Consider the following 24,778-nt stretch of genomic DNA (forward strand, 5'->3'; position numbering starts at 1 on the left):
TTCTATTGTTTATTTGTTCAGTTATAACAAAATTCCGATATGACGAAAGAAAACTGCCGGTCCCGAGGATTTCGTTATAACAGGAGTCCACTGTATAGGTAAAACCCCGGATCCTCGTGATATGCTCTAATGTCGCCTGCTGAACTCCCGACCCTGCAAAATACCAACTTTAATTGCCTCGCAAAACTACCTCTTATAGGTAATGATTATACAATATTGACTGGCCTCGAGGGAGATACCAGAAAATATTGCCCAAACTGAAAGAATATTGCCCGAGTCGAAGACGAGGGCAACATTCTTCCAGTGCGGGCAATATTTATCTGGTATCTCCCTCCAGGCCAGTCACTATCATAACTCTTACCTATCCCCTAGGTAAATTAGGAAAATATGAGAATACGGCTATACACTATGATATAGATCAAACCACATTTGACTACCTGTAGATCATCACCAACATGTCGAATAATTGACAAATTGTTCATCAATGTATATCATTCAACTCCAACTTCAAAGACATAATATGTCTTGCCTGTTACAACTACATATTATGTAGTTGTAACAGGCAAACTTCGAACATCTGAACGCTTTTACACTTTATTTTTGCTTCTGTTTCAATTTGGAGAGTTGTGATAACTGATGGTCACTGTGCAGTTCTTGAGCACAAATGGACTAATCATTGTTTGACGCGTAGTGCTGCTGGAAGTGGTCGACCTTGTATGAGTTGATTTATCGACGTTCTTCTGCGGTGAGTGTAATCGACACGCAGCGACCTCCTTGAATGTTTTCTCTTCGTGGTCGATCGGAATGTTTACATGTAAAGCAGGGAGGTTAGATTCCATTCCTTCTCTTCCCACGGGCCCACCTTCCTGTTTTACAGTGCACTCCCGTTATAACGAACACGGTTATAACAAAATTCTGGTTGTAACAAAGTAAAAATTTGGGCTGCAATGTCATCCACTCTATGTATTTCTATTGTCTATTTGCTCGGTAATAACAAAATTCCGATATAACGAAAGAAAACTGCCGGTCCCGAGGATTTTGTTATAACGGGAGTCCAGTACTGTATATGTAAAACCCCGGATCCTCGTGATATGCTCTAATATCGCCTGCTGAACTCCACGACCCTGCAAAATACCAACTGTAATTGCCTCGCAAAACTACCTCGTATAGGTAATAATAGGTATCGTATCATTGCATTAAAGAATATGGTAAATGTCCGTCGTGTAAATCTTATACAAATGTTGTGGAAGAAGATCATAAACATCCAATCTCCTAGACTGGTAAAATAATGGCCTAGAATTTGTTCGACAATTAATTCGAAGTGGAGAAAATGTTATTCATCTCACGAAGATTAGGTGGAAGCATAAGGATGTAACTTTAATGAGAAAAACCAGTCAATTAAATCTTACATCTTATCTAAGTCAGTATACGTGTCCTGTCTTATTGCGATACCAATGTGAGTGTTTGTTAATACGTAAATTTATCATTGCTTCTTGAAAGGCAAAAATGAATACTATATAATGAAAAAGACATGTTTTCTTATGAACAAGAGAACTCAAAATGCCCGACTTCCGGCTAGATCTATAGAGTTAATGAAACTTAAGTGGGTTTGATTGAGAGACTTTGAATGAAAAACTGGAAGATGACTTTTAAACAAAGAATATCTTTGGTCATTGTCTTAGCAGGTAGGTGGACCTTTAGTATTCTTCAGAACTACAACGCTAAATTTTTTGAGCCTTTCACTTTCAAATGTTTATTCAAAGGTGACTAGATTTTTTTCTTAACGACAAAAATTGAAAGGAAAATAGAATGAACGACATAATACTTGTAATAAATATATTCGGTTTGATTGACAAATATAATTTGAAGAAAACTATTTCTATGGAGAGTTAATACAGGAAGCTATATAAGATCATCCTGTTAAATGAAAAAAAAAAGGGCTCAGAAAAAAAGGAGAAGGTAATTAACTTTTAGAATATGCCATATCCATACTTTGAAAAAAAAAAACACTTTAGAACAGATACGGGAAATAAAGAGATTAAGCTGAGCAAAGAATTGCACGGATAGACCGCTCCTCATCGAAAATTGTTATTTTTTTGAAAGAAGCTATGTCACATTTTAATCATTTATATGAGATCAGAGTAGAAGAATTACATGCGATTAGATATATTGAACATACGTATAACATTTCTGGAAATGAGTCTGGGATTTTTTCTAAGATCCCGACAGCTACGTAGAATAGCACACTCAAAGAATTTCTCCCTATCATCTCGTTATCACAAAAACATATTACTTTGATTATATATAATAAATTGGCAATAAAAAAGAGCAATTGACGAAACAGTCCATCGAATCACAATAGCTCAGATACAATAGAGTACCAACGATACGTAGGCAAATTTGATGCCAAGACCTTTTTTTTTTCCAGCAGTGAAATCAAATCCTACCTGTAATTTTGGACATAATCAACTTAGTGAGAGTGATTAAAAAAAGGAACTTTTTTTTTCATTTTGACTGGTCAAAACATTACTAGCTGACTGCTCGGGCTAAGCAATGAATCGAAACAAAAACTCGTTTGGCTAAAGTTTGACATGAAGCAGTAAAAACTGTACATTTTATACATCTTTTTAAAATATTTTCCTAAAATGATTTTTTAGGTAAATGAAGTTATATATAAAAAAAAAAACGTGACGGAGCTTTGTTACAATCATGAAAAACATGCCATGTGAAGAAAAGTTGCGAGCTGTTCTTACGGGCCCGTGATACAAAATGTTATTGATTGCCTTAGCGGGGGATTGCCTACAGGTGTTTCAAATCCAAATGCCGTCTAAAGCAGACACTTTTTTTCTTTCAAGCGTGCTATTTATCAAACGTGAATCTTCTCGAACTACACCTCATTCGTTGATGGCATCAGATTTGGTCTTGGTGTCACTGATATGTTGTTTGCGAGATGAAGAATTTCTCATAAAATACTCTAAATTTGTACCACTCCACGCATTGGAGTCCTTACCACAGTCCAGTAATCATAAGAAGAGTTGTTGTGTTTTCTTTTCTTTTTTCTCCCGACAGAAGAGGACAGGAAACGTGTTTAATAACTCGGACGTCGTGCTCAAATTGGGGCCGGTAGCGAAGCGGTCATCTGAGTATGAAGAGTGGCTGCTAAATCAGCTCAACTCCAGAGGGTGCAAGAAAGTTCTTGATGTAGCCTGTGGAACAGGGTAGGGCACTAGACTATAATTACATTACAGGGGCGTCACCAGCTTTTTTTCAAGGGGGGTGCGTTTTGACACTAAATGTTCACGAGATTTTTTTTGACAGACATTTTGATAGGAAGCTCTCAATCCCTAGACTTTTACTGTTTTTTTAGGGAAACCAAGCGGGGAAAAGGCACCGGTAGCTAGGATTTCATCTTGGGGGGGGGGGGGGGGGGGTAGTATGCGAGGGAGCGAGCAAGGGTGGGGGGAGTGTGTGTAAGTGCCGGAGAGGGTTGCACCCCTATATAAATGGATAATGGAAATGGTGTGAAACGACAAATTACTGGCAGCGATATCAGGGGAATGGCATAACGACTACATGCGAGCGAGCGGATCGAGCGAGCTTGAAAATTTTGACATTTTACAGTCCAAAAACTGCCGTTTGTAGCCAAATTTTTTTGCTTTGTAAATTAAGGGGGGCGCACCGGGCGCAACTGCTGGCAATTACTGGCAGCAACATCAGGAGTGGCATAACAATTAAATGCGAGCGAGCGAAGAGAGCGAGCTTGAAAATTTTGACATTTTACAGTCCAAACGCTGCCATTTGGAGCCATCTTTTTTCGCTTTCGAAATAAAGGAGGGGTGGGGGCGCAACGGGCGCAACTGCCGGTAATTAGTGGCAGCAACATCAGGAGAATTGCATAACAATTAAATGCGAGCGAGCGAGCGAGCGAGCTTGAAAATTTTGACATCTTACAGTCCAAAAACTGCCGTTTGTAGCCATATTTTTTTTTTTTTTTTTTTTTTGCTTTGGAAATTAAGGAGGGTAGGGCGCACCGGGCGCAACTGCTGGCAATTACTGGCAGCAACATCAGGTGAATGGCATAACAATTAAATGCGAGCGAGCGAAGAGAGCGAGCTTGAAAATTTTGACATTTTACAGTCCAAACACTGCCATTTGGAGCCATATTTTTTCGCTTTGGAGATAAAGGAGGGGTGGGGGCGCAACGGGCGCAACTGCCGGTAATAACTGGCAGCAACATCAGGAGAATTGCATAACAATTAAATGCGAGCGAGCTTGAAAATTTTGACATTTTACAGTCCAAAAACTGCCGTTTGTAGCCGTATTTTTTTTTTGCTTTGGAAATTTAGGGGGCGCATCGGGCGCATCTTACTGTTTGCAATTACTGGCAGCAACATCAGGTGAATGGCATAACAATTAGATGCGAGCGAGCGAAGAGAGCGAGCTTGAAAATTTTGACATTTTACAGTCCCAAAACTGCCATTTGGAGCCATATTTTTTCGTTTTGGAAATAAAGGAGGTGGCAGCAATACTGGCAGCACTATTAGGAGAGCATAATGATTACATTCGAGCGAGCGGAACGAGCGAGCTTGAAAATATTACATTTTACCGTCCAAAAACTGCCGCTCTTTTCTTAGCCATATTTTGTCGCTTTGGAAATTAAGGGGGAGGGGCATCGGGCGGAACTGCTGGCAATTACTGGCAGCAACATCAGATGAATTGCATAACGATTAAATGCGAGCGAGCGAAGAGAGCGAGCTTGAAAATTTTACATTTTACAGTCCAAGAACTGCCGTTCTTAGCCATATTTTTTCGCTTTGGAAATTAAGGGGGGGGGGGGGACGCAACGGGCGCAACTGCAGGCAATGGTATACTGGCAGCAACATCAGAAGAATGGCATAAAGATTAAATGCGAGCGAACGGAGCGAGCGAGCTTGAAAATTTTGACATTTTACAGTCCCCAAATTGCCGTTTGTAGCCATATTTTTTTGCTCTGGAAATTAAGGGGGGGCGTACCAGGCGCAACTGCCGGCAATTACTGGCAGCAACTTCAGGAGAATGGCATTACGATTAAATGCGAGCGAGAGGAGCGAGCGAGCTTGAAAGTTTTGACATTTTACTGTCCAAAAACTGCCGTTTGAAGCTATATTTTTTTTTTCGCTTTGGAAATTAAAGGGGGAGGGGGGGGGGGGGGACGCCCGGTGCGCCTGGTGCGCCTGGTGCGCCCCTCTCCCTGGATCCCCCATTGGTAGTCAAGGGTGTGGGTTTATGTTCATTACTGTGGGAGGTTTGACCAGCGAGGTGGCGTCGAAGTGACCAAGCGGGGAAAGGATGTCCAAAATCTGCACTTTCCTAGAGCATCCCCTAAACTAATTGTGCGTGTTTGTTTGTGTGTGTGTATTATATGTACATAGAAAAGTTAGGAATTAGCCCAGGTCAAGTCTTTTTATTGGCAATGCAAGACATTTTTACATAGACTAGTATGTAAAGCAACACTGCAAAATCAATGATCTAGCTTTGACATTCTACATCACATTGCGCAACATTGTAGCCACTCTTCGTTCGGATGTACTGAGTACACTGCGCACATCCTGCTTATATGCAGAATGCCAACCAGGAATCACGCTGAATCACAATCTCTTGTCGGATCCGGGCATTTTGAACAATGTTTCACACTATATACCTATCTAATTATGGTTAAAAGAAATCATAGAAAAATATCTTATTTCTTGATCACCTTTTCATTCAAAAGCAGTTTACTAACACCTGAATTACTATTTCGGTATACTATCTTTTACCAGCGGATTGGGAGGGGGGCGCACCCCCCCCCCTCCGTAGTTACTCCTCTGCTTTTGGGTGAAATAATTAGACAGATTTCTTGAATTCTAACAAAAAAGCAAGAAAATCTTTTCATCGCGGGAATTATGATTATGTGGGGTGGGGCAAATGGTGCGCTTGCCTTCCAATATTTTTATGGGGGCAACATTTTTGTTTTCTTTCAAAAGCAAGAAAATCTCCTCATTTCGGGAATTATTAATTATGGGGGGGGGGCAAAATTAAAATATGCTTGCCCCTCCAATATTTTTATGGGGGTAACTTTTTGTTTTTCTGTCAAAAAAAAAAAAGATACGAAAATCTTCTCGTCTCTGGAATTATGGAGGGGGGGGGGGGGAGGGGAGGTGGGCAAAATGATATGCTTGCCCCTCCATTTTTTTAAATCTTTTGCTAATGAGGCTAAGGCTCGCTCTTGGGTTGGCAATATGGATTGGTCAGAAGTAACGTACATAGACCCTACATACTTGTAAGTAGCACACGTAGGCCTACATGCAAACGTGTATAAGTGCTCCGTATCGTACGGATGTACAGTACGGTCGATAAATAGTAAACACTGTAGAATATTAATAGATAAAATCAGTGCTGCCAGAACCAGGGGTGCGAATTGATTTGTGTGTGTGTGTGTGTGTGTCCCTGGTGCAAAATATATAAAAAAAATAGAAAAGAGTAATTATTTAGTGTCCGGCGTTGAGGTCGCTCGCAGACTGATTTTTTTTTTTTTTTTTTTTTTTTAAGGATCTGAAGGGGGGTGCGTTCGCACCCAACGCACCCCCCCTGGTGACGCCCATGCATTATTAACGTGTTTAAAGTTGTTGTATGATGGCTAGAACGGAGATGGAGACGGTAATGATACTTATGGAGTATTAGAAGCATGAAGATCTTAAGTGAACAAAGATTGGCTCAACAGAAAGGGTCTGTTGCGACACGGATTGTCGCCCCTACACGGATTGTCGCCTCCTGCTCGGGGCGACAATCCGTGATAGGCGTTGGCGGCACGGATTTTCGCCCCCGTTACGGATTGTCGTCTGGCGACATTCCGTGACGGGGGCTGGCGGCACGGATTGTCGCCCGCCCTCGAAGCACATTTTGCTGGGTAATATCGTTCTGGACATAGTCATTGAAATACTAACACATAACTTACATGGCTACATCCATGCAAACATGCATGTAAAAAGTCTGGTGAGGTTTCAAGGAAGTGTGTATGTGCGCGTGTATGTGATAATCAAGTGTCCGTTTGTGCGTGTGTGTGTGTGTGTGTGTGTGATGGAGCGCTGCGCGTGTTGTGGGAATTGTGTCGCTTGAATGTTTCGATCCTATTATCTCCTGCTTGCTAATGCAACAGTCACACAGTGCTTTACGATGGGTTACGTACGCCGCGGATAGATGCGGATGAGTGGACGCAGGGGGACGCAGCGTGGACGCAGGCATCCGCAGGGACGTATGTAGACGTAACTGTCCGTAACTCGTCTGTAAAGAAACGTAAAATGAAGACGGCAAACCTGCGAAATTTTGTAATGTTCAAATTTCGCAGAGGGACTCCACGGACGCAGACTTACGTAAGGTAACCGGTCCAAACGTAACTACCCGTAACTGAATGTAACTCTTCATAGCTTGAACGCAGACCATCCGTAAAACATTTGAAGCACCAGTCACATAATGCTCTGCGTCCGGCGTTACGTCCAAAAAAAGTCTTCTTTTTTTCTGTGGACTCCCACGGATCCTTTGCCGTCACTAGAAAATTTATTCAAAACATACCGGGAAAAATGCGGGCGATACGGACAAATACGACCAGATGCGAATACTTGCGTCCACTTGCGGATATTCTTACGAATTGGCACATAATAGTTCTGAACACTTGCGGAGAGTTGCGGATATTTTCGGATATTTACGAATGGTTACAGATTGTTATGAATAATTATGGACAGTATTGTTTTCTGTGACGATCCCTGCTTAGTCAGTGTATTATGACAGCAAGGTTATCACATATTGGACTGTCTTACATTGTACACTGACATGACTGGGGAAAACTGAAATTAAATTACGTACAAGTTGTGAAAATATTCGTAATCCTTTAATTTGCTTTACAGTGATAAAAGATATATGAAATTTTGAACCTGACGTTTAAATTTCATTTGTGCAACTCAAATATGAATAAACTTCATAAATGTAAAGAATACATAACATAATTATACCACAAATATAATACAATATAGATCGATAAACATTAGAGTACGAAAATTATTACTCACAGTCATGGAATAGACAAACTGTGGTTACGTTGTCGTTGTGCAGCGATATTCATGACTTATTGGGTTATGTTAAGGAGATTTTCACAATAAAACAATGCTTATTAAATTTCCAGAGAAAAAAAGACATCAAGACTTTCAAACACCCCTCCCATACCCAAGGACAATATTATATACACAAAATGCAATACACATTCCATGGAGCGTAAAGTGGGTAAGACTATAGAGAAATACTAATTTCGTTCTCAGTTTTCAAGTTGATTTATTTCACTTCCAACAAACAAAATAATTAGAAATACAATGAAACACTCGAATCCACAGATGTCAGGAAATCAGTACCACAATGCGATGAGCAGAATAACATTGTAAGAGAAAGACAGGTAAATTATCAACAGAGATGCAAATAACTGTTACGTCACTGTTGTGAATGCATGAACAATATTGCTGGAAATGGAGGGGACTGCTAAAAAGCAGGGCTTGTAGAATGCAGTCCCCTCATATAGAAAAAGAATATAATTGCAAAAAACAACAACAACAACAACAACCGTGAATTTCCCTAAACGGTAGTAAAAAAAAAGACAGACAGAGTAATACTCACACACATGCACACATACCAACGCACATTAACAAACACAAAGCGACTCTCTTATAAGGAACGATTGATGAGAGGATAGAAAGATAATAAGGAAGGTAGGAAGTTCGAGGTGGAAAGGGGGGGGGGGAGGAGAGGGAAATGGTGGGTCATAACCAGGGCACTGGAGGCACAGAAGCACGGGCTCGCTGATAAACAAAGAGTAGTGAGGATACCGACGCAACAACGATTTTGAAAATCAAAAGTTAAAAAAAAAAGAATGAATTATTTTGCTGCATACGAAATTTTTGAATAATTCTTTAACTTTAAAGAAAATGTATTAAAACTTCAAGCTTGTTTTGTAATATTGTCAAGAGAATTCCAGAATTTTGTTCCAGAAAAGAAGAATAAAGATTTTGCAAAAACCGTCCTAGTCAAAGGCAAATGATATTCATGGGATTGACGGGTTGGATATGCATGAACAGTTTCATTCTTTAAGAACATGGAATCAAACACAAGGGGGAGAGAATGGTTAGTGAGTTTATACATGCATTGTCCTAATTGCAAACGATAAAGGTCAAAAATTTTCGAAATGTTATTTTTGTGAAATGAATTATTAGTATGACTTCTCCACGATTCGCGACAAATGATACGAAGAGCTTTTTTCTGTTATAATAATATTCTGTCTGTATAAGTAGAAAAAGTGTTTCCCCATGGTAGTATACCATAGTTTAAGTAAGGTAGTATCAAAGTAGAATATAACATAAAAAGTAAATTTTTGGGAACATAAAATTTAACTTTGTTTATAATACCTATATTCCTTGAAATAACACGACATACAAAATTCAAACTTCAAATTCAAAATTTCATAAATCTTTCATTAATGCAAAGCAAATTAAAGACATGTGAAAACTTTTCACAACTTGTACGTAAATTCAATTTCAGTTTTCCCCAGTGTACAATGTAAGACAGTCCAATATGTGCTAAATTTGCTGTCATAATACATTGACTTGGCAGGGATCGTCATATTGTCCATAATTATTTACAACAATTTGTAACTATCCGAAAATATCCGCAACTCTCCGTAAATAGTCGCAACTCTCCGCAAGTGCTCCGAACTATTCGGAAGTTTGTACAAGTTGAAAGAACAAAATTACGTGCCAATTCGTAAGAATATCCGCAAGTGGACGCAAGTATCCGCATTTGGTCGTATCTCTCCGTATCGCCCGCATATTTTTTCCCGTATGTTTTGTAAAAATGCTCTGGTGACAGCAAGAGATCCCCGGGTGTCCGCAGAAAAAAAAAGACTTATTTGGACGTAACGCCGGACGCAGAGCATTATGTGACTTGGGCTTTTAATACGTAGACACACGAACGCTCACACGCAACACACATACGTAGGGCCTACGTAGCCCACGAACACCAAACCCCTCATGCCCCAGTCACACAGTGCTTTACGATGGGTTACGTCCGCCGCGGATAGATACGGATGAGTGAACGCAGGGGGACGCAGAGTGGACGCAGGCATCCGCAGGGACGTATGTAGACGTAACTGTCCGTAACTCATCCGTAAAGAAACGCAAAATGACGGCGCCACAACGGCGTAGCCAGGATTTCATCTTAGGGGGGGCGGTTAGTCTGCGAGGGAGCGAAGCGACCGAGCCCGAGCGAGCGGAGCGAGCGAGGGGGGGAGGGTGTGGGAGGGGGGTGTCCCCCGTCCCACGGTAAGAACTTTTTGCATTTTGATGTTGTAAATGGTGCAATTTGATGCATGTTTTTGCGCGTTTTATCGACGTGAAACAGTCCCACTTGTTTAAGGTAGCAGTTTATTTTGATGTCGATTATTATTGAACAATTTGCCTGTAAAATGGTATAATTTAAATACACTTCTTGTATCAATTCTTTTCACTGAATCATGAACGCTACTGAACCCGAGCGAGCGGAGCGAGCGAGGGGGAGGGGAGGGTGTGGGAGGGGGGTGTCCCCCTCCCACGGTAAGAACTTTTTGCATTTTGATGTTGCAAATGGTGCAATTTGATGCATGTTTTTGCGTGTTTTAACGAGTTGAAACAGTCCCACTTGTTTAAGGTTGCAGTATACTTTACTGTAGATTATCATTGAACAATTTGCCTATAATATGGTATGATTTAAATACACTTCTTGTATTAATTCTTTTTCACTGAATATCATGAACGCGACTGAACCCGAGCGAACGGAGCGAGCGCTGGGGGAGGGGAGGGTGTGGGAGGGGGGTGTCCCCCCTCCCACGGTAAGCATTTTGATGTTGCAAATGGTGCAATTTGATGCATGTTTTTGCGCGTTTTATCGACGTGAAACAGTCCCACTTGTTTAAGGTAGCAGTTTATTTTGATGTCGATTATTATTGAACAATTTGCCTGTAAAATGGTATAATTTAAATACACTTCTTGTATCAATTCTTTTCACTGAATCATGAACGCTACTGAACCCGAGCGAGCGGAGCGAGCGAGGGGGAGGGGAGGGTGTGGGAGGGGGGTGTCCCCCCTCCCACGGTAAGAACTTTTTGCATTTTGATGTTGCAAATGGTGCAATTTGATGCATGTTTTTGCGTGTTTTAACGAGTTGAAACAGTCCCACTTGTTTAAGGTTGCAGTATACTTTACTGTAGATTATCATTGAACAATTTGCCTATAATATGGTATGATTTAAATACACTTCTTGTATTAATTCTTTTTCACTGAATATCATGAACGCGACTGAACCCGAGCGAACGGAGCGAGCGCTGGGGGAGGGGAGGGTGTGGGAGGGGGGTGTCCCCCCTCCCACGGTAAGCACTTTTTGCATTTTGATGTTGCAAATGGTGCAATTTGATGCATGTTTTTGCGCGTTTTATCGATGTGAAACAGTCCCACTTGTTTAAGGTAGCAGTATATTTTGGTGTAGATTATTATTGAACAATTTGCCTATAAAATGGTATCATTTAAAAACACTTCTAGTACTACTTCTTTTCACTGAATATCATGAACGCGACTGAACCCGAGCGAACGGAGCGAGCGAAGGGGGAGGGGAGGGTGTGGGAGGGGGGTGTCCCCCCTCCCACGGTAAGAACTTTTTGCATTTTGATGTTGCAAATGGTGCAATTTGATGCATGTTTTTGCGTGTTTTAACGAGTTGAAATAGTCCCACTTGTTTAAGGTTGCAGTATATCTTGATGTAGATTATCATTGAACAATTTGCCTGTAATATGGCATGATTTAAATACACTTCTTGTATTAATTTTTTTCACTGAATATCATGAACGCGACTGAACCCGAACGAGCGGAGCGAGCGAGGGGGGAGGGGAAGGTGTGGGAGAACTTTTTGCATTTTGATGTTGCAAATGGTGCAATTTGATGCATGTTTTTGCGCGTTTTATCGACGTGAAACAGTAACATTTGTTTGGTAGCAGTGTATTTTGATGTAGATTATTATTGAACAATTTGCCTATAAAATGGTATCATTTAAATAATCTTCTTGTATTAATTCTTTTCACTGAATATCATGAACGCGACTGAACCCGAACAAGCGGAGCGAGCGAAGGGGGAGGGGAGGGTGTGGGAGGGGGGTGTCCCCCCCTTCCCACGGTGAGAACTTTTTGCATTTTGATGTTGCAAATGGTGCAATTTGATGCATGTTTTTGCGTGTTTTAACGAGTTGAAACAGTCCCACTTGTTTAAGGTTGCAGTATATTTTAGTGTAGATTATTATTGAACAATTTGCCTATAAAATGGTATCATTTAAATAATCTTCTTGTATTAATTCTTACACTGAATATCATGAACGCTGTCTGTTCAGCAATCAAACAGAAAAAGCATGCACACGAGGGTGTAGATAGGGGCATATCCCCTCCCACACGAACGTGATTTTGCGTTTTCAGACCTGAAATTCAGCGATCTGGTGCACATTTTTGGTGCAATACTTTTTCATCGAAGTATTAAAATCACGGAATTTAGCTCTTATTCCGAATGTGCACCATCTGTGTGTATGTATAAAGTCTAGTGAGGTAGAGCTTAGGGGAAGGGGGATTTCCCCTCCCGCTCGCGGAGCTTTTGCGTTTTTAGAATTGAAATAAAGCGATCTGGGTATAGCCACAGTCTACTTCTATGCATGGCGGTATCCCCCTCCCAAGCACGAGAGATTTTGCATATTTTGAATTGAAATTCAACGATCTGGTGCACACTTTGAGTGAAATATTCAAAAAAATATCTTATTTGATGAAAGGTTGAAAAGGAGACCCGCTTCATGTGCATGCATACAGTATACACGCATTTTTTTTTCCGCCTCCCAAATCCCCGGTCCAAATCTTAGGGGGGGCGACCGCCCCCATCGCCCCCCCCTGGCTACGCCAGTGCGGCGCCAAGCCTGCGAAATTTTGAATGTTCAAAATTTCGCAGAGGGATTCTACGGATGCAGACTTACGCAAGTAACCGTAACCAAACGTAATTATCCGTAATTGAACGTAACTATCCGTAGCCTGGACGCAGGCCATCCGCAAAATATTTTACCTCCCGTCCGTTTGCGTTCGTTTACGTCCCCCGTAAGTATCCGAAAGTAACCGCAAGTTAACGTATCTCAACACTTTCGTCCGCTTACGGATATTTGCGGACAGTTACGAATGCTGCGGACGATTACGTCCTTCGACGTTTTCCATTTTCCACTCACATGGGAACAGAGACTCTTGGGAAGCCACACAACTCGTGTTGCCAAGCTGCAGTGCATTTACCTGAAGGAATGCTACAGCACAGTTGGTACCAATTTACTCATGACATCGGTTGACCCTTAGTGCTGAACTTTTTTTCTTGCACTCTCTGAATGTATATTTTTCGAAAAGGTAATATTTTGGGTAGGGGATGGGGTGACAGCATTTTATTCACTTTTCTGGCCGGGAAAGGCGTGGGACAGCGATAACTATATAAAATGAGAACGAATTAAGTATTTCTAATTGTTTTTACCCATTTTACGTTCCATGGAATGTGTTTTACATTTTTTGTATATATATATATATATATATATATATATATATATATATATTGTACTTGGGTGTGGGAGGGGTGTTTCATTTCATTTCATTTCATTTCATGTATTTCATTCTTTCTTTCCTTTCGGCAAACATAACACGAAATGAATCAGAAGATGATTATTATAACATAGGCATGTATTCGACTTTACATGGTAGATAATAGTTAACAAATACAAAATTATCATGCATTCAAGATACAAAGTCATTTCTGGAGGAAAAAAAGAAAGAATTGTAAGGTCCACTGAAAAGCATGCTTGTAAATTTTGGACCACTCAAAGGATTCTACATGTGAACATATTTGTTTATAAAGACAGGATAGAACAAAACAGGACCGAACAAGACAGGAGAAACACACGACATTACATGACTTGACAGAAGGGTATACCATTGAAAGCAGTAAAGCACAAAAGAATAATGGAAAGAAAGGAAAGAAAGAAAAAGAAACATGAAAAATGACGCTGAACATCGGGATCGAAAGAGAGAATTGAGTTGCTTCAGAGCTCAACGTTGAGCAAAGTTTGTACAAATAAGATAATGTAATAAAATACACAATGATGAATGAAATGATTGACGAATTAAATGATTGACGATGAACCCTTGGGTTGTAGAGACCAGCTCAGAAATGAATAGTATATTATCTTAGTATGAATTCAACAAAAAAAGTTTCAACTTACGCTTGAACGAATTCAAAGATAAAGAGGTTTTTTTTTTTTCACAGCTTAAAGAATTCCAGAATCTAGGGCCAGAGTAAATAGATGTGCTTTGCGCCAATAAGGTTCTCAGAAGGGGTAAGTGAAAGTCATTAGATCGCCTGGTGCGATAATTATAAAAAAAAAAAACGATGTCTTGGAAACATTGAATTAAAGATACTGGGAAGTGCATTCGTGTTATAATTAATCATAAACTGACCCAGCTGAAAGAAAAAACAAATCTTCAATTTTTAAAATCTTATATTTCACGAATAATGGATCTGCATGGAAACATGGTGAAACGCCACAGATAATACGAAGTGCCTTTTTGGTAATAACAATAGTTTATCTAATAAAGTTTAATGGGCACTACCCCATGATAGAATTCCATAATTAAGATTAGGTAATATTAATGAAAAATACAACGTCAACAAAGAAGACAACGGGATATGAGATTTAGGTCTATTAATGATAGCAATATTACGCGAAATTATTTCACTAATATCAATAATATGAGGCTTCCACGAAAGTTTATCGTCTCCTGTGATACCGAGAAACTTATGTAAGATACACGTTCTAAATGAACGTCATCAGAAATGATATCTGTGCGTAAAACTTCTATAGACGTACCAAATATCATATACTTGGTTTTCTGAAGATTTAGTGATAATTTATTGGCTCTTATCCATTGAGTCACTAGTTCTAATTCAGAATTGACAGTATGGACAAGGGTACATGGATTTTGGTGGGAGAAAAAAAAAATTGAATCATCGGCAAAAAGTATAAAAGAAAGTATGTCGGATAATCTGTAAAAATCATTAATGTAATTGATGAAAAGTAAAGGTCCTAATATAAGTTTTTGATGTGTTTTAAAGTCTTGATGTCTTTTTTTCTGGAAATTTAATAAGCATTGCTTTATTATAAGAATCTCCTTAACATAACCCAATAAGTCATGAATATCGACAGCGTAACCACAGTTTGTCTATTCCATGACCGTAAGTAATAATTTTCTTACTCTAATGTTTAACTTATTGATCTATATTGTATTATATTTGTGATATAATTATGTTATGTATTCTTTACATTTATGAAGTTTATTCATATTTGAGTTGCACAAATAAAATTTGAACCTCAAGTTAAAAATTTAATATATCTTTATTACTGTAAAGCAAATCAAAGGATTATGAACTTGTACGTAATTCAATTTCAGTTTTCCCCAGTGTACAATGTAAGACAGTCCAATATGTGATAACCTTGCTGTCATAATACACTGACTTTCAGGGATCGTCACAGAAAACCATACTGTCTGAAATTATTCATAACAATCTGTAACTATCCGAAAATATCCGCAACTCTCCGCAAGTGTTCAGAACTATTATGTGCCAATTCGTAAGAATATCCGCAAGTGGACGTAATTATTCGCATTTGGTCGTATTTGTCCGTATCGCCCGCATTTTTTCCCCGCATGTTTTGAACAAATTTTCTGGTGACGGCAAAGGATCCGCGGGAGTCCGCAGAAAAAATGACTTTTTTGGACGTAACGCAGGACGCAGAGCATTATGTGACTGGGGCTTTAGATACTCATGCAGGCACAAAACTGCGCCCACAAACACGCACCATCACATACCCTTTGATATACACATACGCCACTATATGCCACATACACACGTAGCTTACAGGCACACGTATACACACAGACAAACAAACCACTACCACTATACAACCACCACACATGCACAGTTTCTACATATTGTACTAGGTGTTTCAAAAAACATTTTCCACATTTGATCATAAATATTTCAATAAGTATTCATTTGATAAAATTGTCATTGATATGAGTAATAGCTGGATAGTGTACAATTTGGTTGAAGGTGATTTGCACGTGAAAGCATAAATCAGTTTCATTAAATCTAAGATTGATTTTGAAGTAAGGTTTCAGATTTTGGTCAAATTTTAACCCTCTGTATAAAAAATGAACTTCGCACAGGAACCAATGATGTGTATGTGAGTGTGTGCTGACAATGGCCCTGAACAATGGACATGCCTGAACCACCTGTTGACTAGGCGTCAGTCTGGCGCTCCCTGTCACATGAATGCTTAATCAATAATTCATGTGGATTGCCCTGGGCACTGCTAGTCTGAATTCATGCACGGTAAAGTGCTTGCAAACACCACATTTCATTCCAGCTGGCAATCATTTTCAAAATATGCTTCACATATCACTAAATTTGAGACATAAATAAGCATAAATGATCTAAAGTTCCTCATTTTAATACAACTGTCTACTAATCAAATAGTCTGACAAATTTTTCGCTTTTTCGATAAAAAGAGATCATTTTTGGTAAAGAGTTCTGCAGCATTTATCATTGGGCGATTTGTTTCAGAGTAGATTTATTTAAGGCTCCAGATACACAAGTGTATATTACTCTAAATGATTTTCTTTACTTCCTGTCACCACGTTTAAGATAGAACAGAAGGTATTTATTGTAATTTTGTTTTTCAGAAGTAGGGAGAGCACTGACGCGACTCAACAACAGTATCGACAGGCGTTTGACTTTACACAGATACTGCCAGAGGCTGAATAAAGACTAGCTGTGATAGTGGAATTTCTCATGAATGAATAATGAAGCATTCAAACCCTGACCATTGTTCAGGACCATTGTCAGGGTGTTAACCACACACTCCCATACACACCCATTGACCCCTGTGCAAAGTGAAATTTTGTACAGAGGGTTGAAAATAGAGCAAAGTCTGGAACCTAACTGTGAAATTAATAATGGATTTCATGAAACTTATTTATGCTTTCATATTTAAACCACCTTCAACCGAATTGTACACTATTCAGCTATCACTCATATCAATGACAGTGTTATCTGATATATAGTTTTAGAATTATTAAGAATCAAAAGTGGGAAATGTTTTTTGAAACACATAGTATTATCATACTCCAAACACGCACACACACACACACACTACAATACGGAAACCCATACACAAGTCACTTATTGTACACACCTACAAATCATACACATCACATATCATGCAGCTCACAACAAATACACACACACACACACACACACGCACACACACACTTACGCATAACTTACCAGTCATACCCATCCCACCACAGCTTAACACCGGAGGAACCATCCCGAGCCCTGGGCGACAATCCTTGACGGGGCGACAATCCGTGTCGCAACAAATTTTTTGCCATCATGAATTATCGCCTTCGAGGTCAAAAACTGGGAACTGCACAAGCGTCACGGATTGTCGCCAGACGACAATCCATGACGGGGGCGACAATCCGGGCCGCCAACTCCGTCACGGATTGTCGCCCCGAGCCGGGGGCGACAATCCGTGTAGGGGGCGACAATCCGTGTCGCAACAGGGTCTCTTGGTAAAGAGGCGTCACTGAAACAATACCACGAAGCAAGGTCATTTCTATGGTTCCGCAATCCATTATTCTGAAGGTTCTTTCATCCGGAAATGAAACAGCGTTCTTTTTTTCCCCCCGAAGGTTCTGTATATAGTGAATATTCATGTCCTACTACACACTCATAACCGGAAAAACCCGGCAAAAATCCAGTCCAGTAATTACTTCCTTGGATATGAAACACCCTGTACACATACATACTTGTAATTGACATGTAGATGGCGTTGTTCATCCTGTCGGTCTCGCGAGCCTTCTTTGCCCAATGTCGGAATGGGCTTTCTTTGACTAAAAATACTGTCGGTCTCGTGAGCCTTTATTGCGTATTACTGTCAGTCTCGTGTGTTTTGTTTGCTAGTGTCGGTCTCATGAGCCTTTTCTGCGAAATGTCGAACTCATGGGCTGCTGTATCACTCATGAGCCGTATAACTCGTGGGCTGTATGACTCATGGACCTATGTTGATGTCGGTCTCTTTGGCCGTATGACTCGTGGATGTCGGTCTCGAGGGATGACACCCCTGAATTTCACTGAAAAAAATTCACTGAGAAAATTATTGGTAGACGGGGATTTGGGATAAGCCATAGAACATCAATTTCGTGCCTTCATTTTTTTTTCTTTTTTACAAACACAGAGTTGACTCGATTATCCTCCTCAACCACGGAATGGAAGTGGTAAGCTGCGACGATGCCGAAGAAATGTTGGCCCATGCCCGAAAGGAGCACGCTCACATGAAAGACGACTCGCGCTTTGGCCGATGGGGTAAAGTATAAACTCATCAGATGTGATTTTGAAGTCTCCTTCCAGGCTCTGCAATGCGCACACATCTCTAAAGAATTGTGGCAAATTTGCTCAAAAGGTTAATAATGAATTCTCACACAATACAAATATTGTTAACAAAAGAATCAAAGCGACAATTACGAGACTTATACCGTAGGAGAAACCTCCAACCCTACCACCCCACCCCAGATGCAAGTTAAAAATTTTAATTATCAATGCTTTACAAGATTAAAGAGACGAGTCACACAAATCGTATTTCATTTCATTGATTCTGTTATTACCCGACATGGCCGTTATTGGTGATATTTGATAATCCGGCTCTCCCTTCACAGATATTCGACGTGCAAATTGGCTGACCTTGCAAGAAGACCTTCCGGATTACGGTAACTTCGACGCTGTACTATGTCTCGGTAATTCGATATTTTGTCAGATTGACACAATGCCCGAGATGCCATCGTACCGTCAGTGTGTTACCAATTTCAAGCGTATGCTGAAGCCAGGCGGTTTGCTGTTGATTGACCACAGGAACATGGACTCAATTCTCGATCGCGGCTTTGCGGTGAACAAAAATGTTTACCATAAGGTATAATATACAAACACATACAATGTGTTATCGGTGCAGTTGTGATTCACTACACACGCACACACCCAAACTAACACACATGTACACATACATTTATATGTATATATATATATATATATATACGATGTATACATATATATAGTTAGACAGGATTGGACAGAACAAAGTGTGAACATATTTGGATTATGTGTATAATACTATTGTTCAAATATCTTCAGGATAATATTATATATGTTGACCCTTCAAAATAACAATCAGACATCATGTTGTTGTAAAACTCTTTGATAATGTGTATTTATTCGCGGATGACTCTAACATTTCCTTTTCCCACCCCGACCCAAATATCTTAACAAGAACAGTAAATGAAGAATTGAAATTGAAAGGTCATACAATGGATATACGCAAATAAATTGTCACTAAACAATCAAAAAACAAAATTTGTGCTTCTAAGTAACTTTTTAGATAGCCTCCCAGGCAATATAATATTTGATACTACTCTCCTAGAAGAAGTTTCTTCCTTTAAATTTCTTGGTGTTTGTGTTGATAACAAGTTTTCATGGAGGAATCATATTAATAACATATGTAAAATTATTTCACGTAATATCGGCGTAATGAACAGATTAAAATGTTATCTTCCTTCATCTGCATTATCAACTCTTTATTTTAGATTGATATTACCTTATTTAAACTACGCGAGTCTTGCTTGGGGTAATACATATCAGGTATTACTTAATAAACTTTTTTTATTGCAGAAGAAAGCGCTCAGAATTGTTTTTAATCTACATACCCGAGAACATACAGATGCCTTGTTTTTTTTACCATAAAATACTAAAAATAAAAGATTTGTATGTATTCCAACTCGGCCAGTTTATGTTTAATTGTAACAGCAATTTCTTACATAAAATATTTCACGACTCATTTCTTCGAAACAATCATGTACATAACTTTCCCACGCGACGATCCGATGAATTTCATCTTCCATTACTGAGAACCGCACATGCCCAAAGTACATTTCTTTATACCGGACCCAAACTTTGGAATAATCTAGATAATAGTTTAAAAGATTCCCCCAAATTCGTCACATTTAAATACAAATTCAGAAAACACCTACTCTCTACCTGTAATTTTAGATAATTTAAATTGTTTTAATTCATACTTGAGCTTTCACCTGTCCTGATGTGGCAGCACTTAGCGTGTTCTGTATGCAGACCTCTCTTCTTTCTTCTCTCCTCTTCCTTTCCTGTCTTTTTTTCTTCGTAGACTTGTATTGTTACCGTCTTCTCTTCTCTCGGTACTGTCTCGCGTCTTATATGTGTGTGGGTAAGGTGTGTACGAGTGTTTTGTCCTTGTCATATTTTCCCTGTACACGTGGTTCAGTGAACAGTGTCCGGGCATTAGCATTGATATTCTATTTTTTATTTTTTTCTTATTTTTTTCCCGACCTGCGTATCTCAATGTAACTACATGTATATCTTTACAAAAGTAATGTATCAAATATAAGTTATAAAAAACCCTCGAATAATATATTATTCACTCATTATCTATCTAGCGATCCACGTCCCACAAGCTTTGCTTTTTAGTGGATCACTATTTTCCATAATCGAATCTATTTTCCGCACGCCCACGAAGTGTTGTTCCTCCTAATAATTGTATATATATATATATCTATTATATATATATATATATATTGTATAATTTATCTCGGACACTACCTGAATCTTTTGCAAATGTTTGAACAGTATTATTTCATAACATGTATACTTTGTACTATGTTTTGATTTTCGTTGATTGGAAATAAACTATGATTGAATTGAATTGAATTGAATTGAATTGAATTCAATTGAATTTCTGTATCTTTGTGCCCTCCAGGGACACTTTGGCAGACCTGGCTTTTCCCAGTGTTTCTATTTCTTTTAACTGCTTTAATTCGATTCCGATATAGGCCATAATTATTATGGAGATCGAAATCATTAAGTCGATATAATGATAAAAAGTACGTGTGTTTCGCTATATTGCAGAATGACACAGTGGAAAGGCTGTCTACAAAAATCCTCGAAAAAGATGGTTCGCCCTATATAGTTGAGATTACATTTGATATGATTGTCGGTGCTAAGGACGGTGCAACCATCGGGAATGGTCGAAACATAGAGAAGTAAGTATTTTTGAAAAGAAAAGTGGACAAATATAAGACTTGCATTTCAAAAAATGCAGGAATACCAATGAGACAATATAAACACTAAACAAAAAGTAAGTTCCCCCTAAAACAAACATCTATATTTTATGAATCAGGAACCTTTGAGGAAATCTGAATACAGAATCATGAAGCTGTATTTTTCGGCTACCTCTCATGTGAAATTCAGTGGATATCACTTGGTCACGCTTGAGTGAGCATGACTTAAAGTCAAAATGGTCACTTTTTGAGGTTCACAAGCCCAATTTTGCAACTTTGATTTGGTGATATCGGAACAAATTTCAATTTAACAGGATAAAAAGGCATGCAACGTATAATTTATGTGCTTCTTATCGTACCATGTGACTTGTGCACAAAATTTCACGGTCGAGTGAACACGGGGTGAAAATTACCAAAATGGCCGATTTGACTTGTTTCTCATGGTAATTTCTATCAATTGAGATTGAATTCGTGTGTTGAACGGTTTTTACACACAATTCACGTAATTTAACGGTTGAATGAGCACATCAAAAACAAAGAAAAATAACAATTTAAATTGTGTCGTAAGAATTGCGATAATTTTGCGCACTGAAATCAACTGTATGATGCTTTTTTACATTGTGTTAATATCCAAACGCATATCAGTGACCACCTGACATTTCAGTCTCGCTTTAATAAGCAGGTGAGGCTGGAAACCTTTTTTTTAACCTACATAATGAAAAATTGGCAGTTTGGCCATAATCCCCATGGTAAGTTCATGTGAAGAGGAGGAATTCATGCTTTTGTAAGCTAACAATGGCTTTTGCATGCAATGTGGTTTATTTTACGGTTGAATGACCACATTATGAAACAATGATCTATCTTATTAAAATCATCCAGCAGGTGTTGCATTGATCTTCTGCATTTAAAATCAACTGAAAAAAAAAAAAAAACATTTCATTATTGCGTTTAGGACCGATAAAAATGTCTCAGTGATCCTTGGCATTCCTTCAAAATTTTACACGTCAAAGGGTACACGGTGCCGGAAACCCTCCTTATAATCCATGGCTACCTTTGATAAAATATTGAAGACGCTTAGTATTCGTGGGGAAATTGGTCTGCCTTTAGTTTGATGAAATCCCCTTGTTCGAGCAGAGATGAGAAATTATGCAAATTAGATCTTCGGGCCTTTGTTCTCGCTACTGAATACTAATTTTGGCATTAAGTTCCCGTTCTTTGTAACGTCATGAAGTCATGCATTAACCCAAGAGGAAAATAAATGCAATTAATCATTGATATGGTACCAATTTTCACTTTTGTTCAACATCAATATCCTCCCGTGCTGCACATATGCATGGAGAGTCTGGAGACAGATAATAATTGTGGTGAGATACATGTAGTGGCCTTTGTTGTTCATGTGGTGTTGATGATTGTGATGGTGATGATAGTTGCTTAAAATGTTGGTTGACTATTATGCGATCATTATGGCAATTTAAAACGGATTGGGGAGCATCTGCACTCACTTTTTAGGCTCTATCCACTAACACCGCCGAACACGTCTTCAAAACCAACCAAATGTAAATCTTATGGGAATTTCAGCCACGAAAATGGTTTCGACCTGCACGCTTTGCTCATCTTATGTGCTCACTGAAGCATGTCACAATGCCATTTTTTTATGGAAATGTTATTTTTTTTAAATTGAAATCAGAGTAATTTCCCAACATTTCAACTAAAACATAAAAAACAATGAATATTTTTCATTATATAGGGTAAAAAAAGGGTTTTCCAGCCCCACATGCCCATTGAAGCGTAACTAAAATGTCAGGTGATCAATGTATGCACAGTGATATTAAACACAATACAAAGAGCATTAAAACAATTGATTTTAGTGCGCAAAATTATCGCAATTCTTACGACACAATTTAAATTGCTATTTTTCTTTGTTTTTGATGTGCTCATTCAACCGTTAAATTACGTGAATTGTGTGTAAAAACTGTTCAACACACGAATTCAATCTCAATTGATAGAAATTACCACGAGAAACATGTCAAATCGGCCATTTTGGTAATTTTCACCCCGTGTTCGCTCAAACGTGAAATTTTGTGCACAAGTCACATGGTACGATAAGAAGCACATAAATTATACGTTGCATGCCTTTTTATCCCGGAAAATTGAAATTTGTTCCGATATCACCAAATCAAAGTTGCAAAATTGGGCTTGTGAACTTCAAAAAGTGCCCATTTTGACTTTAAGTCATGCTCACTCAAGCGTGACTAAGTGATATCCACTGAATTTCGCATGAAAGGTAGCCGAGAAATACAGCTACATGATCCTGATTCAGATTTCCTCAGAGGTTCCCGATTCATAGATTACACAGGTTTGTTTTAGGGGGAACGTACTTTTTGTTTAGTGTTTATATTAGATATTGAAACAGCTGTTGAGACGTGTTCGATCCAACAAATCTGCACACGCGATTTAAGGTCATCACTGGAACTCGAGTCGACATGCTATCGTCTTTGCTTCCTGCATTGAACAGAAAGTGGATGAGCGTGCCTGGCATGAGACGACAGCTTTCGCTGCCGTAAGGATGCAAAAACCGATGTAAAAACTGAAAAGGTGCTCCGGTGTCCCATCGTCTACCTGGCTGATTGATGACCTCTTAATGCAAAATTTTACGTTTATATAATAACTATATTAATTAACCTCGTAGATTGTATTTACAGATTTATTCACCTACTTGTTTTATTTGGTTAAAATCTCTTCATCGCCTCCTTGTTTATATACTAAGTATGCATTGCTGCTGTTGGGGGGAATTTTGCCAAAATGCTGAGAGGAAACAAATGAAACAGTGCAGATACAACAGACATTATGAAAACTTAGGGGTTAATTTTTTTTTTTTTTTTAGTGTATCGGCTCTTCATGAGTAAAAGGCTAAAAGCATTTGTAAAAAGAAAAAATGATGTTGCGAAAGTAATCCAAAATATCCAAAAACAATATCTTATTTCCTGCTTTGCTCATCCGCAGAGTGACTGTGCCGCTTACACCAATGACTACGCGCAAATTCGGGGACCTGCTGAAAGAAGTCTTTGGACGAAAATGCAAATATTCTCTCTTCGGCGACCTCATGCCTTCAAAGGGAGATTCGGAAATAGCATTTTTCCAACACTCCATTGAAAAACGTGAAAATTGAAGAAAATAAAGGAACGATTATGTAGAAATGACTTCATCCAAAGTCAATGACATGACTGAGAGTGAGGAGTTCATATCATTTAACTTACGTTTAATAATGTCCATATTAATCAACATAATTAATAACTAAGTTCATATTATCATTTTTACGGATATTACTATCTTATACTATAGGTTTCCCTGGCGAATTTCGCACTTTTGTCAGTCCATTTGATATAAGGTTCATTAATTTAGCAAAAAACCTCGTTATCGCACAGTCTATCTTTCAGAATT

At 38.9% G+C, this 24,778-nt stretch overlaps 1 protein-coding gene across 1 annotated transcript in view; it reads left to right on the forward strand.

Annotated features, from left to right (window-relative positions):
* LOC139718512 (glycine N-methyltransferase-like) overlaps window positions 1-24,506 on the forward strand; it is a 38,753-nt gene extending 14,247 nt beyond the window's left edge. The window contains exons 2-6 of the mRNA XM_071629985.1: window positions 3,070-3,218; window positions 18,439-18,566; window positions 18,917-19,167; window positions 21,186-21,319; window positions 24,341-24,506. Coding sequence (XP_071486086.1) covers window positions 3,070-3,218; window positions 18,439-18,566; window positions 18,917-19,167; window positions 21,186-21,319; window positions 24,341-24,506 — 828 coding nt within the window. The remainder of the gene's footprint in view (window positions 1-3,069; window positions 3,219-18,438; window positions 18,567-18,916; window positions 19,168-21,185; window positions 21,320-24,340) is intronic.
* The last annotated feature ends 272 nt before the right edge of the window (window positions 24,507-24,778 follow it).

The sequence above is a fragment of the Diadema antillarum genome, unplaced genomic scaffold (genome assembly GCF_040938485.1).
Source record: "Diadema antillarum isolate AM-2024a unplaced genomic scaffold, OU_Dant_1.0 scf00000095, whole genome shotgun sequence".
Lineage (NCBI taxonomy): Eukaryota > Metazoa > Echinodermata > Echinoidea > Diadematoida > Diadematidae > Diadema > Diadema antillarum.